Raw genomic sequence first — 16,263 nt, forward strand, 5'->3', positions numbered from 1 at the left:
TGATCAAATTTGATCATATATTCGCAATCGATTTTCTCAGATTCTTAACATGCACATCGACGACTGCTGTGAAGTCACCTGTTGTATTTTGTCTATAATTATTACCTGATTGCAGTCTGCTTCTTTGAAACCGTGTCCAATGTTTTGCAACAGCCTTTGAGAGACTGTGTATTTTGTACCATTAAACATTTATTAAGCCTATTTTGTAATTATCCTCTCCATTCAAAAACTATTTAGCTGCATTTGAACAGTGCTGAACTCATCCTTAACAAAGACTGCCAGCTGATTTCACTGACAACTACCAATTAGTATCACCTGCAGTCTCCAGCTACAATGAAAACCTCCTGACTCTGTGTCCCAGCTCCATACTGCATTGTCCTGTAATCAAAGCAGGTTTTGAATTTATAGTCTGTGATCAAAGAATGAGCCCAGAGATAATTACTGCAGTTTTTTACAGCTCTATGGAGAATCATAGCTTCTGACATGTCACCGTTCTCACAGTGTTGTTTTTAGCCAAAAAAGCTCTAGGAAACCCCCTGTGCATCTGCCCAGCAACAAGTGGCAGACAGACAAAATTAGCTACAAACTTCATTCAGCAGTTAAAGAGTCAGATATTTCCCTAAAGAGTTGGTAGAGACCAAAAACAGAGCTAAAAGAGAACGAATATTCAACTTTGTGGAGGCTACATATGAAAAACATCCTTGAAATTAGTATGTATGGAATAGGACACAGTTGACTATTGTGCACGTAGTTTCGTGTTCCTAAATTAGATGATCTCTCTCTCTCTCTGTCTCTTCAGATTCACTACCTGATGATTTTGGCGGCTAACTGGGCCTATCTGAAGAGCGCCGTCTCCACACATGAGTACCAGGACATCAAGACCAAGGACGACCAGGATCTGGAGGCTGAGGCGCGCTCCAAGGAGGGCCAGAACTCGTCCTCCTACTCATAAGGACAAGAGATCCTCCTCCGCTGCCACCCATCTATCCTCTCCACACCTCAACCCCCATCCCACAACACCCAGTGCCCACCCCTCCCTCCGGTAAAACAAACCACCTCGGTCATGTTTGATAGTCCCCCAGCCTCCTGATTCTCCATCCTCTCCCCCTCCGCAGTGTTTATTAAGAGTTGTGGGAGTGTACCCACACCAGAGGGGAAGAGAATAGAGGATCAGGAGAAGCGGCTGGCCCAGACGGAGGCAGATGTTTCAGGAGAGCTCGCCCGCCGGGGTCGAGCTCAGGTACAGTACATCAGTTCAGAAGCATCTCCTCCCACGTGCTTTTGGGCGGCGGCTCGTGAACGTGGCCCGGCTGTGATGGCCTCGCGCCCTGAGCCAGCACAGCCTCTCGACACACAGCTCCTAACAGCCTAAAAAAAACATTGTTCACTGTCAGCTTCAGCCACAGGGAAGCCAGGCAGCGACCAACTTCCTCCGTTTTTTGGTGTTTTATATGCATATATATATGAATATGAATATATTGTGCGAATGTGTATGAATGTTGTTGTTTTTTTAATACTCTCTGAAAAGTATGCCAGATACTATTATGATCTTTTCTCTTCTTTATGTTTTTGCGCTCATAGGTTTTTTCTCCTTTACTTTTCTTCTCCATCTTTAACTTTTTATTGCTAATGCTCAATACTTTGTTGCACTATTTAAGAAATAAAAAATAAGGAGAGTGAAAATCCCATAACAACACAAAGCACCCCACCCCCCCTCTGTCATAGAAATACCTAAAATTCATGTGGTATCTCAAGGATTATTGTGCATTTACATGATTAAAGTTGATTTATCCACCAAGGTATTAAGAGTTTATTTAAAACCAGAGGTGTAGCAAACTTTTTTTAAAGGAATAGTTTTGGAAAATGTTCTTATTTTCTTACCAACAGTTAGATGAGAAGATTGATACCTCTTCTCTCATGTGTATGATGAATATGAAACTATAAACAGGAACTTGATTTGCTTAGTATAAAGAAAAAGGAAAACATTTAGTCTGGCTCAGTCTTAAGGCAACAAAGTCTACACACCAGCACCTCTAAAGCTTACAAACGTTACGTCTTGTTTGTTTATTTTGCACAAAACTCAAAAAATTCTGCTAACTTCACAGAAAACCACAACTTGTAGTTTTCACACTTTGGTCTTTGTGCAAAATAAACAAGATAAATTCCATTAGTTAAGCTTGGTAGGCTGATTTTGTTTCTTTTAGACAGAGCCAGGCCAGCTCTTTCCCCATTTCCAGCATTTTAAGATAAGCTAAACTAACCAGCTAGTGACATTAGCTTGATATTTAAGTGTTCGAACATACTTAGAGACTACTATCAATCTTCTCATCTAAGTCTTGGCAAGAAAGCAAATATAGTTCCCAAAATGTCAGACTATTCCTTTTAAGACCTTTATGGTTTTTGCTACACTCAACACCAGCGGCAGCAGAAATCAAAGATAAATCTGTCCAGGTCTTTTAACATGAAGAAGACACACACCTCAGGTATCAAACCAAATCTGATTTTAACCAGTTGTGTTCTTTTCCAGAGCTTCACCTCTAAATACTCAACCCCTTACCGGATTGGTACGCTGTCCTGTGTGAAGTATACAGTAAAAACCTGTTCTATCATTCTCTAAAATTCCTCCTTTCGCGAATGAAGTTCACCTGTAAATAGCCAAATCACCCCAAAAGATCTCGATTTACACCTCTCCCGAAACGGGGAGAACACAATCAGTGTTTTGCCATGCTCTTCTATTATTTTTTTTCCACAAATATATGTAAATGTACCCTTTGAGATATGTGTTTAGCACTCAAATACTAGTTCTGCATTTGATATAATAATTGTAATGTAACATCTTAAATGATATGTCGTGAGAGGGATACAGTGCAGTCATGATATGATATGATGGATTGAGGTGCTTGTGACGTATACATTTTAAAATGTGAAAAAAAAGGAAATTGATTTTTAATGTTTGATCAGTTTTAGGCAGCTGGGTTCTTCTTGTGATTCAGTAATAATGATTTAATGGAACTTGTTTGTGCTTATTTTTTGACGGCCAGCCAAATGAGTGACTCATCAACACGTGAGTTGAAGAAAAAGTCACTTTTTTTCTTTTTGCTTTTCCTTTTATTTCCAACGTCATGCCTCTCATAACGAGCCACAGAGACTGTTTTGGATGTTTACACTCTGAATAAAACAAGTCAGGAATTTTCATACATTAATTTTATAATCAAATATTGTTTAATAATCATAAACTATATTCTATATTGATCATCACTGGTTAGTTTTCCCTCAAAAAACACTGAAGAAATTTTTGAACTTTGATGAGATGAAGCATGTCAGTATTGTCCATGTGTGCAGCTGTCTATTCTGTATAAAAAAGGACTATATTGCCATGTGTGTTATGTTTGATAAATATACGTGCTTTGCCGCCAGGTCGATGTAAAGGCAAACTTCAATTTCCTATAAGACGATGCGTGTCAGGGTGTTGTTGTTTCCTCGTTATTTGCATGAAGGAGACATGACTGTGTCTTTGCAGTTTTTCAGGTGATGTGTAGTCAATTGTACTGACAACTATGGTAGGCGGTGTTTGCCCCCCACCCTCCTCCTCCTCTTCCTAGTCCTCCTCCAAACCCCCGTCCCTTTTCCACCTACTCTTTTCTAAAGAAAACTCCATTGTACTTTGATGGCATTGTAGTCCCTGTAGGTGTTTCATTATGGTTTTATTTTTTAAGTTGGAAATAGTTCTATGACTCCTATATAGTGATGATTTTTGTAACCTTCTCTAGTAAAACCGATATTTTTTATTATCGTGACACCGTTGTCTCCCGCCTCTTTCTTGAGTTTGGGTCTCTGAAGTGATTCGTATTTATGATTATTTATTCAAATAATCATCAATTTTTCTTATATAAAACATCACAAAACAGGGAAAAATACCCATCAAATGGTCCAAAACTCAAAGGAAAATCAGCAGTTCCTCACATTTGGAAGCTGAAACTGTTACATTTTTGGTATTTCAAATGTATAAATCAGTCCATGTAACCCACAAAAGTCATTCCACTAATTCTACTACAAGATAAAAGTAATTAACAATTTTTAATTGTAACTTTCGTAAAGAAAATCCTGGGTAAAGCCCACATTTTTCTACAGTTGTCAGCAGTTGTCGGTGACTCTAGCAACAAGTGATGCCAGTTGAATTAATTAGCCCCTGACTACTGCCTCAGCAAAATGAATCACCTCTCACTTCCATGAAAAAGCAGGTGTTTTCTCAAAAACTCACTACAAGTTTCTATGAAAGTTTGACATCACATCAAGATGTGGTTTTAATCATGACGGTTGTGAAAATACTCACATCTGCTGACTGGACTCCTCTGGGGAAGTTTGGAGACCAAACACACACACACACACACACACACACACACACACACACACACACACACACAGGTGTTTCTACTTACACTGCCTGATCAGCCTGCATCAGCTTACTAATGTTACTGTGAAGCCTCAAACTGGGCGTTCATCTCTGATGTTTAATACAAGGGTACAGCCTAGTGGACAAAGAGGGTACTGCATGTCAAATCAAGAATGAGAAGAACACACAGCAGACAGATTTTTCTTCAGTTTCATTTTTTCAGACCATACACGCCACAGTATAACAGCATTTTCAGGTTCAGCAGTGTGCTCTACTTTTCATAGTGAGAGGGAGGGGTAGTGATCAATAAATATAGCATCTATTGTACACAAGACATCATCATGGCAGCTCTGATTTTATAAAAAACAACATAAGATCTTGTGTTTCTTTATCTTTATCTTAAAAATGGATTTAAAAATGGATTAATAATGGCATTTAGCCCAATAAAATCTCAACTATTTAAACCAGACAGACAGTGGTTCTTTTCTGTGATTTAACTGACCACATACATTTTTAGTTACAGATGTAAAATTACCATTTGTGCAGATGTAGTTGTTCTGTATTGGCAGTGTGTGTATTAAAAGACCTGAAAATCATGGGAGCATTCGCTGACTCTGATCTTGCGCTTCAAATTCTGTGGTTGTGGGTTACTCGGCTGTTTCAGGACAATATTTTAGCTGTAAACATTAATGGACTTTGCTCCTGTACTTCTGCTTCTAGAGGCAGAGAATAATCTCAGGACTTCTCTCTTTTTGTGGGTTATGACTTCTAGCCACAGGTCCATCAGTGACATCAAAACTGTCTTTGACATTAGCATTTCTAGATACTTATTGTGGTGATAATACTACATTTACAGAGCTGTTACCACTTAAAGGGTGACGTAGTTTAAGTTCTGTCACAGAAAACCCCTTCAATACACTAACCTTCAACCTTAAAACAACTCTCTTTCAGGTATCAGGGAGGTTCAGGGAGTGTTAATTGTGGTTTGTCACTTACTGAAAATAAATCTATAAACTCTGCAAACACATATCAGAAATGTTATTTTATTTAATGTTCTTTGTTCTTCATAATTTAAAAATTATGTCTCCGAACAGGACAAAATGTCAGCTGGTCCAGGAGAGTTTTTGGTCCCTTGATGGTGTAAAAATGTTGAATAAAGTTACAAAATACTGTCAGTTTTGGTCTGAAATATGTCGAGATTGGCTTAAAACTGCTGATCCTGGTCAAGTCTAGCCAAGGGTGTCACATATTGTACAGAAGCTGCTGAGCAAACACTAGTTCCTCTTTTTGTGGAAATGACAAACCATAGTCAGACTCTTACAGTATGTGACAACTGGAGAAGCATTGTGAACTCCTGCTGGGTCATTCCTACCGGTCGCTCCACTCAGCAGCAGGTGGGATCAGACTGAGTCTTTCTCTGTAAGTCCACTGTGTTGGTGTGGATGAGCTGATCAGCTCTGTCATCCAAAGCCAGGATTCGGCGTACCGCCTCCTCAAAGGCCGATGCCACATTTGTAGCATCCTTGGCGCTCGTCTCAAAGTACGGGTGTCCGCCGTTCTCGCGGCACCACTGCCTCACGTCCTCCCCTGACACCTGACGTTCAGGAACATCCAGTTTGTTCCCCAGAACCACAAAGGGGAAGTTGTCTGGGTCCTTTACGTCAGCGTAGTAAGTGAACTCCTTCTTCCAGTTGGACAGGTTGAGGAAGCTCTGCCCGTCGTCCACGCTGAAGGTGAGCAGGCAGCAGTCGGAGCCGCGGTAGAAAGGTGTGCGCAGGCTGCGGAAACGCTCCTGACCCGCCGTGTCCCAGATCTGCAGGGTGACGTGGTGCCCATCCACCTCCAGCTCCTTGTTGAGGAACTCCACGCCAATAGTGTGGAAGAGGTGGGAGTCAAACTTGTTGGTGACGTAGCGGTTCATGAGCGACGATTTGCCGACGCCGCCATCGCCCAGGAGAATCACCTTGAGGAGAGCTGACTTGGACATCGTGGTTGCAGTGAGCAGGTCTGCACGAAGAGTTTGTAGACACCAACAACGGAGGAAGGAATATGACCTTGGGGGGAGAAAAACAACACCAATAATGAACTTTAAAGCTCAGAAAACATTTAATCTATCTGACAAAACTTTATGTTCTATGAGTGTAGTGTCTTAAATATGACAGCCAGACTGAGGAGGATTTAAAAAGTCTTTACTGTGGTGCCATCCGGTGGAGATAATAAGAATAAAGCCAGTAGAACAGCATCAGAGTTATTTGAAAGATGCAGCGATTAGTTGATGAATTGATCAGTTGATCAACAGAAAATTAATCGGCCAAACCAGTTCCCCAGCTTCAGCTGTGAGAAATTATAATAAGCATTTTCACTATTTTGTATAAATAAATAAACTTTGGGCATTGGCTGTTTCCAAGTATCAATCTGTTACCAGAGTTTAATTAAGATATTTGCCTCACTGTGTGGAAGAGACTGGAATCAGTTGTTTATGTTTGAGGTTTAAAAACTTCTCTACTAACTTTGTAAAACAAAATGTAACAAATAAATACATATATACATTAACTGAATTGTTATTCATTATTAAAATCATAAATAATAATATTGGTATTAGATCAGGCTAGTTGTCAATCATTAGTTAGTTAGCAGCCCTGATGCTAAATAATAACGATTCAGGTTCAATAAGCAGCTTTGACAGTGCATCTGAACTTGAATGTGTTGAATATTAAAGTACAGTTTCAATATATCTAATATCTTTTACAGTATGAGTGTGTGTGCTTTGATGAGTTATTTGGAAACAGCTACTCAATCGAAGCAGAAGTTTTGCTTTGCTTGCACACAGTTTTGAATCAATGTGAGTTTTTATCAGACAATACGAAAATACTGTCTGCCTACAGACACTATTGCAAAATAACTACTTGGCCTTTGTTAACATGTGGGGTCATTTTGTTCACTGCTTTTCAACCTTTGACCTCACAGATAAATTGTTGAGATAAGAACAAACTGCATCTTAGTCAGCTTTAACTTTGTCGCACACTTTCTGACTGTTTACATGTTTCCTCACACTGACAGTGAGGAGAACTGATTAAAGTCAGTCGACTAGCTAATCCTATTAAACAGCCACTGCCCCCTCATTACACTATGCAACTAATGAACTTCCTACACTGTGTGTAATATGTTATGCATGAAATGATCTGTGTGGTACATCACATGGACGCAGATCACAGGACCAGTGAGTCGTCCAAAAGTGATGAAACTCAACAACAACAACAACAGAGGAAAGATTTTTCAAACTATTTCTCACCATTAAATCTGCAGACAGTTCATTTCGTCAACAATCTGTAGAAGAGAGACAGAGAGAAAGTATTTAACTTCACAGATCACAAAGTGGCCAAAAGAGTTCACCCACTCACAGGCTCAGCTGCTAAAAAGTGACTAATGAGGATTTAAGTGTGAATTTAATCCTGCACCACACACTTTGCATACGAGTGGAGGCTCACGACAATCACTCCACCTACACCCCAGAACAAATCTCTCTGATGTGAGTGGGAAATCTTAGAGAGCAGGTTTAAAAAGCAGCGAGGAGGAGCTTTGTTACATGAGCAGGATCATCTGTCACAGTTAAGATAGTGAGATGGAGCACAGGTCCTGTCACCATATCAGTGATGGTGTGTTTAAGTAGCTGTAAATACCAAACTCTAGTATTCACTTTTCATGATAACACAACAACCATAACGAACATATCTAGCATGTAAAGTCTACAGGTGCTCAAAGGGATTCATCTAATTAAACTATTTATGGTTTTAGTTATTTTAAAACAGAAAATACCAAATCTTTGCTGGTTCCAGCTTCTTAAATGTGAAGATTTGATACTTTTTCTTTGTCATATCTGATAGTAAACTAAATCTATCTTTAGTTTTCAAATGTTGTTTGGTCAAAACAAGCAATTATGTCAAAACTCCGGGGAAATAATAATAATCAGGCTCAGGGTATATAAAATATTTCCAGTCCTGCAGAATCATTTGTACGGTTTCATGAATTTTGCAATTCAATGGACAATAATTTTAAAAAATGACTTAAGTTAAACTGATTACTGCACAAAAGTAGCAATAAACAAGTACCTATGACTGAAAGTTAAAGATACAGCTCCATATTTGAATCCAAAACTGATGACTTCCCTCTGTACGTTACAGGACAGGAGTATATGAACAGTCTGCAGCCAGTTAGGACAAAACCAAATGTGCAGCAGAAAAGTTAAACTACTCTGACTTGAATTAAGTGAAGACTTAAATGCTGCTGTGGACTTGGGGGCATATACGCTGCTCAGTCACATGAACAGGCAGCAATACACATTCTCATCCCGAGGACCAAAATTTGGGTAAATGATGTCTTTGTCCTGGGACCTTTAAACACAGACTGCAGTACATGAACATCTGCAAAATAAAGAGAAATAACAAAGCAGTGCAGTACAGAGGCAGGGATGACTGGACTGGACTGGACTGGACACACACACAGTCACACACTCAGGAGTCATGTGCTTCATTCAGCAGAAGGCGACCTTTTAAAGAGGAGGCTGCTCTCTGGAGTATTTCCAATGAAGACAGGAATACTTCCTCTAAACAGCTTACACATGATTTGATTCAAACCTACACATATATAACATGTAGTAGTTGTGTTTTCTCATGTCAGTGGGAGGGATAATAACTTATATCAACAGGGTAATAAGTTGCTGGTTCAAATGAGTGTGAGCCAATAACAGATTCCTTATCAATAAACCAGATTTATAACACATGGGAGCAACAGATGAGATAGTTATAAAACTGTAAACATACACGTGAAGACATAGACTTTAACTATAATTACTGTGAATTATTTGCAGCAGAAATCCATATAAATTTCTGTGATCCATTTTCGGACACGCAGTCAAACCAAACCAAGACAGGGTGCGGTTAATGTTTTGGCCTGTTATTCCTCTTTCCAACCACCTTTTTCCACTTTTGTTGCACATGTTAAGTTGTGGGAGAGAGACTGACATGACAGCAGAAGTTACAGCATTACAGAAAACAGAAATAGTTCACTGGCGAATGGGAGTTACTCGAGGATTAGCCTCACCGGTTTCAGTTAGCATAAATTAATATCAAAACAGGTATTTATGACTCAAAAACTAGCCTACACTTTCATTTACGTGCTCCAACACTGAATCCTGCCTGCTGGTATTTAGTCAGCGTCAATATTTTTGAGGAAAAATTGCAAAGAAGCGAAGCAGCGAAGGGTTTGTCCGATAATGGACGTATAGCCATAAAGTGTTACTGTCCGATAATGGGTGCGCTAACAGCGGCTCACTCACCTCTTTACAAGCCGATTAAAACAACAGAAAGTGAGAGGTTTTCCTGCTCAAATTGAAGAGTAGCCATCTCAATAAGCGTACCTCACAGTGTGGTGGTCGCAGCCCGGTTGAATCCGCTTCGCTCATCCCGGCAGGGCGCTGCTGTCAGCCGGTGACATGGCGCTCCAGTGTCCCCCGCTGCTCTCTGGCCCCGGAGCCGCTGGTGACGCTCATATGACCCGGGACCGTCACGCCTCCTCGCATCATGCGCTTTCCTGGATGCGGTTCACTGCATCCACATCTTCTTGTACGTTTCATCAGTTTTCTTGGAAAAAAGAGTCTCTTTGTCTGTCCGACTGTGCACACGTGAGACCAAGGATGCTTTTTGAAAACATTACTATTTCTAAACGGGGAACATATTTGGATTTAAAACAGATTAGGAAAGTCACTGGATTAAAACTGTGGCTCCCAACTTGAATCTCCAAGGGTTAATATGAGGAGTTACAGGATGTTTTAAGTAAGAAGAATAGTAGACATATTACTGTTATGCAATGTTAGGATGATTTTCTCTTTTTTACTGGGACATACAAGATATTTTCACCACTTCACTACCAAGGCCATAACTTGTGACACAAAAATACTTATTTGTTTGTGTGTTCACAAGCCAAAAAGGCTGTGAACCACCAGGATAAATTACCTGACAACCTGCTGCAACTACAAACTAATAGCCATCTGTTTATTGCAATGTCGCATGTGCATCATTAGTGGTTTTGCACATGTGCAAAGATCATTCAGATATATGCATCTCTGTAGGTTAAAGTGGGTTAAAATGCATGAAAAGAAATGTATTCTTAAACAAATGACCTGATTAACTATATCTCCACTGTGACAGAAAGGGTGAAATCCTTCACCTGACACAACAGCCAAAAGATAGAGAGCATCTGAAAGGAGACACAACACAGAGCTGAGATACCAAACAGACACATTCCTGCTGTATCTGACTGACAAGATGCTGCAAGGTGGTCCATATCTGAACCATGTGTGGGGGCATTCTCGTTAGAGAGGATTTTATCTTATACATGCCTGATTTGTCCTTTTAAAAGCAGGATGTTAGAAGAGGACGGAAAAGTTGTGAAATACACGCAAGTCTCACTTTCAGTTCATAAAATGAAAACAGAAGTCACTATTCTTCCTATAGTGTGACAGTCAAACCAGCTAGGAATAAAGGTGAGTGATTTAAACAGGTTCCTGTAAAGGCCCCTCGACGTGACGTCACAATGACGTGTAAATGGGTCATTGTGCCACGTCGACTGACTTTAGAGAGTACACCATGGGATATCCACCCTTGAGGCTGCTCAGGGAGGGCGGCAGATTACTAACTCACATGCTCACCGTTTTCTTAGGTCACATGTCTCATCCACTGGATCCAGTTTGCTCCACATGAATGGGATATTGTAGGAGGCCAAGAGCATGTTTTAAGGAATTTACCGAGCATTCATAGTCAGAATGACTTAGAATAATTGCAACACAATACACTTTTTTTCCACAGAGATCAATAAATGATACATTAGTGAGGGGAAAGATTCATCTTAGTGGCTTTACATTATTCTTAACCAGTAAATGTAAGAAAGAGAAGCCAGGAAAAGCAGTTAAATGAGCTACTGTAAGGAAAGATAAAATGACAGGCAATTAGAGAGAGCAGAGGATACAGGAAATGATTCAGCTGGAAGAAGATGACGAGGGTTACTTCTTGAAAAGCTGTGGTTTCATTCTGCAGCTGCAATAGGCAGTGACTCGGCCTCTCTGCCTCCCAGTTGAAAGACAGTGACCATTTTGGGCATTAAAATTCCACATTCTGCCACGCAAAGTAACAGAGAAATCCTAAACATTTCTTGTTTAAACCACAAGTGTATGCTCCATCCTGCAGGAATGCTCTGTCCTTTGTTTCCACCCTGCATTCCTCTCACCATTCCTCATGTTTCACTGTTGAACAAAATACTTGAAGCATTTAAATAAGCACTCTCTTTTCAGTTTGGCATAAAAAAAATACATGTCAGCAGATTTAGGTTAAGATTCTTCATCTTTTCAAGAGACAAGGAAAAAAGAGCAGCTGCTAAACCTTGACCACAACATTTGCAGCTCTTTTCAAATTGTTTGCAAAAGCTTATAAAAGTTTCTCAACCTGTATAGAAATCATTCGGCTGTGGTGAAAACAGGAAAACCATCAAAATGAGGGCAGTTTGCCAAAGTGATTCACAGCAGAAGAGCTAAAACAACTGGTCAATCAATTGATTGGTCAATCACTAGCAGTTTATGAAGCCAAAATACCAAGAATTCTTTGGTTTCAGTTCTGCAAAAGTGCATATTTGCTGTTTTTTTAAGCCGACTCTGATAAAAACTATGATAGTAAACTGAATATTTGGGGGGTTGGACAGTTGGTTAAACAAAACAAGTGATACAAACTTGGACACAGGACACCATTTTCTGTCACTTTATGGACCAAACAGTGGATTAATAATAATAATACTTGGATTTAGAGACAGACCCAGCCACTGTGGTACCACTGCTGCCCACACCTGCTGCAGGTCACAAAAGTCATTGCATCCTCATCAGGGCTTCCTCGCCTCACCCATGCAGGCAAGAAAAGGGCACCCCTGGACACCTGCGTCACCCTGCAGTCTGATCCTCCACACTTTTTGCAGCGAATTTTATGTGTCGGGGTCCCTTCTATCCCTTGAGGAAGCTGCCTCTCACTCACACCCTGGGAGGAGTACTCCGCCCTGAGCTGCCGGAGCTCTGTGCCGGCCATTTCCTCCGCTGACATTTGGGCGAAGGCTTGAGGAGACAGGGAGCCGCTCAGGAGGCCCTGACGCAGGTGACAGTTTTTAGGATTCTTCAAATTGGCTACTTTGCTCCTCACGCAGGTTTTGTATTTGACTTGACTGGATTTGTGGAGCTCGTGGATGTGCTGCTCAATGTCTCTAGCCAACTGTGTAGCCTTGGCCTGATCAGGAGGTTCAGGGCAGAGGGCAGCGAGGAGGAGCTGGACACATTTGGATCTTACAGATGGGAAATCAGAAGATGCAGATGTGCTCTCTGCAGTCTGGAGGCCATCTTTTTCCACTGTAGATGATGCTTCTTGTTCTGCAGCAGCCTTCACGTTCTCCACAGCACTGTCATGTGTCTCTGCTGAACCAGAATGGGAAACCCCCTGTTTAGGAACTCCTCCACCCCCAGCCTCATGTGGTGGAGAAACCCTCTGAGAGACCCCTTGCCCCTTCTCCTCTGTGCATTTCACCCCTTGTGTATCCTTACTGTATTGTCTTTTCCACTTGGACAACAAGCTTTTAACTGTCTTCTTCACGCTGTCGTCAGAGCAGGTTTTCAGGACCCGGTAAAGAACTTTGACGATGTCTGTCGTTTCCAGCTGCTCTGCTGTGATCTGAGACTTATCAAGGTCACCAAGGAGGGTCAAGATGTTCCCATAGCTTCTGTCTGCAGTGAATTTCTCTATCTGCAGTGCACAATGGATGATTTCTTTGGCATCCATGGTGGCTACAGAAAGATTAAATAGTTAACATTGTAATTCTAAAAGATAAAGATACCTAACCTTTAAGAAAATAAAAACGTGTAACTTAATGTAGCCTGTAGGCCTTTGACACTAACTGCAAAATCAATGTGCTGCTTTCCTGATGATCTACTTTACTTCTTCTACCTTTCAACAACCTTTACATATTTCTTTTGTATGTGTTTGTGTTGGTTTACCTGAGCTCCCACATGGTTTGCAGCTTCTTCACACAAACAGCAATCCCAGGAAACGTCTACAAGGGAGCAGCCATGTTGGATTTGTCTTCAAAGAAGGGAAATTGCTTGAATTCACCACTAGGTGGTGCTGCAGCTTCACTGAATCAGACCCTCAATGTGATTGTGAAGGTTTAGGATTATTTTGCCAACAGTTTCTAGCAATGGAACTAAATGTGCTTGAAGGTGAGCACAGTTTGACATGTGTAACATCTCTTTTTGATTTTATTTTTATTTTTATTTAAGCCATTTTGATCTAGATATTATTTTTTAGATTAATACAGAATTTCAAACATGAGCATCACCGACCCTGTCATTATCCTTGTACTACTTTGAGGTGTGTTTAATCTGTTATTATATCACAGTAAAAGGGCCTTGCAGTTTTGCTGTCATTTGTCTAAACTGTATTGCAGGATTAGCTCTTTATGTAAGGATTTATTGTGCGTGCATCAGGCTTTTCATGTTATTCCCTAATGGGATGAGATGTATTCAGAAACCAGGCAAGATTTCTGTTTATTTTCACAACTCTTTTCTATGCACTGACAATATCAACAAAGCTGGATTAATTTATGTGTAAAAGTACTGGACAAGCTGAGGGTGTGTCCCAGTGTTCCAGGGATTAAAGAATTCAATTAAGACACAATTTCAAGTATGTTCATGGATTAATCTGTATGATTATTACCTATCTTTACTTTTTTTCTGGACAGTTGTGATGCAGATGTACAAGAGCCTCAGAGCTGGATGTTTGGAGTCTGCATGCAGAAACATGCACTCTTTGCATACAAACAGGCGCCAGACAGGAATTCATGAGAGGAAGGTATCTCACAACAAGATGAGACAAGCCTTTTAGCTATAGCTGCAATTACATGTTGTGAGGGAGGAAGATGAATGAGTGTTTAAGGATAATTCATGGGTGTCGAGCTTCAACAAGAAATGTTTCCGTAAATAAAAACCACTACAGTGGACTGACCAGTTTGCAGGTAGTTGTTACTGATAATGTGTGTGAATGAAAAAATAGAACATTTGAGTGGATGAACATATGTATTCATTTAATGTCATTTAAAGATGCTGATTACAGGAAAAAACTAAGTGCAGTTTAGGGACTGTGTAAAAATTACTGGGGAGAGGCCTGGGAGTGAATCTTATGTTTCACTTATTAAAAATGCAAGATCATCCCAGTGTAATGAATGTTTCTGGGACCTGTTGACTTAGTTAAAACTGCAACACACTCTAATACACACAATTATAACTAATATAACACCATACGTACCATCAGCTCTTTACTGTCTTCCAACCATTCCTCTCTGGTTGAGCACTTTACTCTCCAGCAGAAGAGGTTAAATAACAGTGAACGGTGGAATGCAGGTAATAAGCACTAACAGTGGCTCTCTCCATAATGGACACTCTCCCTCAGAGGTCAGCACTGTCAACACAGCTTGGTATTGTTCAGAGGTGCAGTCTGGGGTTCAAAGTTCAAAATAGTTCCTTATTTGCACAGATTTTATTCACTTCTGCAACCAAAGTCACAAATCACAGTGAAATGAATTGATTTCTGGCCTTAAAAACACCATTTGTTTGCTTAGTTTTGATTGTTGATACAATAAATCTGTCAAGATAAAGCTAAAATTAAAAATTAACCTGAGGTCAGAAAAGAAAGAAGCACCCTCTGTTCCTCTAAAACAATCTAAAAAATCTACTTTTCTAATAATTTTAATACTGTCCCTTGGGGAAATTTCACTCAAAAACCCATCTGCATCTAAAACACATTAACATCTGCCAGGATGTTTTCAATGGATTTGCCAAAAGTTGTGAACATGGACAAGAGGAGCTGGAGTCCAGTTTGTAATCTGTACAAATGTCCCCTTGGCAACAGTCCACTGCCTGTGAATGGAAAGCTGGCTGCCTCTGTGCACTTAAATTACACAGAAACTGAACTAGAGAGAAAGTTATATATCAAAATTATCTTTTAATTCAGTGAAGCACATCTAACAGCAGCAAGTTCACTCCTGTCAAATTATATATTTTATCACTCACACACAGATACCCCCATGACATATAAATACAAGAGCAGGGTGCCATTATGTAACCAATGGTATGACATCACCCTTTTAATCTTATATTAAAAATTTGCTTTAAGGATTCATGCAGCTGGTGCCAATAGCGATGGAGCTCCTGAGGGAAAACCAATACCGTGTCTCTTCGCATAATAGCTTCTGGCTCTCAAGTCTTCAAACAGCAGCTTTTAAAACCCCAAATGGAAGTTAAAGCTTCCAGGAGGCTTTTAGCAGCGTTAATGTTTAACTTTTCTTTCCGAGTGTGCTGGCTTAAGGAGTTTTCTATCTGGTAATGCACAAAGAAGGATTGTCAACATGTATCACTGGAAGTTTCTTGCAGGTATGTGTGTTTTCTGTTTGCCATTTAAGGCTGTAGTTAAGTGGATTTTGTGGGCCGAACCTGTGACCTTTAAGTCTCAGGAGGGTCGCCCACCTCAAACTGTGTGTTGCCTCTGTGTGTATTGAGATGGGTGGGGTCCAGCTGAGCTTTCAGTGAACATATATAAGAGACAAAAAAGAAAAAAAAACCTCTTTCAGCCGTCAGCACATCGTAGGCCTCCTGCCTTTTGTTTCTCTGGCCACACATGGCTGGAATTCACGAAAAACACTCACGAGGCCCCTCGGATCTTATCAAATAATTTTACTGCGGCCTGTCTACGCTCCTTATCTGTGGGAATGGAATTTTACCAGCACACCACTGC

The 16,263-nt window shown here is 40.4% G+C and overlaps 3 protein-coding genes across 5 annotated transcripts in view; 1 reads left to right on the top strand and 2 right to left on the bottom strand.

Annotated features, from left to right (window-relative positions):
• Positions 1–3,797, top strand: part of LOC108892866 (neuronal membrane glycoprotein M6-b) — a 36,133-nt gene extending 32,336 nt beyond the window's left edge. For both annotated transcript variants that reach the window (XM_018690636.2, XM_018690635.2), the window contains exon 7: positions 800–3,797. In XM_018690636.2, the coding sequence (XP_018546152.1) occupies positions 800–952 (153 nt within the window). In that variant the 3' untranslated portion in view covers positions 953–3,797. The remainder of the gene's footprint in view (positions 1–799) is intronic.
• A 790-nt stretch (positions 3,798–4,587) lies between these two features.
• On the bottom strand, positions 4,588–10,012 carry LOC108892875 (ras-related protein Rab-9A). Of its 2 annotated transcripts, none has more exons than XM_018690650.2 (3): positions 9,729–10,012; positions 7,686–7,720; positions 4,588–6,447 (listed from the first exon to the last, which is right to left on the bottom strand). In XM_018690650.2, exon 3 carries the CDS (start codon positions 6,378–6,380, stop codon positions 5,778–5,780), a length of 603 nt encoding a protein of 200 aa, XP_018546166.1. In that variant the 5' UTR covers positions 6,381–6,447; positions 7,686–7,720; positions 9,729–10,012; the 3' UTR covers positions 4,588–5,777. The 2 variants fall into 2 exon arrangements, with proteins under 2 accessions (XP_018546166.1, XP_018546164.1); XM_018690648.2 differs by having other exon boundaries at positions 9,810–10,007.
• A 2,172-nt stretch (positions 10,013–12,184) lies between these two features.
• LOC108892850 (transcription elongation factor A N-terminal and central domain-containing protein) lies at positions 12,185–14,164 on the bottom strand. Its single transcript, XM_018690608.2, has 2 exons — positions 13,473–14,164; positions 12,185–13,262 (listed from the first exon to the last, which is right to left on the bottom strand). Exon 2 carries the CDS (start codon positions 13,255–13,257, stop codon positions 12,241–12,243), a length of 1,017 nt encoding a protein of 338 aa, XP_018546124.1. The 5' UTR covers positions 13,258–13,262; positions 13,473–14,164; the 3' UTR covers positions 12,185–12,240.
• Positions 14,165–16,263: the final 2,099 nt, after the last annotated feature.

Source organism: Lates calcarifer, linkage group LG7_2 (genome assembly GCF_001640805.2).
Source record: "Lates calcarifer isolate ASB-BC8 linkage group LG7_2, TLL_Latcal_v3, whole genome shotgun sequence".
NCBI lineage: Eukaryota > Metazoa > Chordata > Actinopteri > Centropomidae > Lates > Lates calcarifer.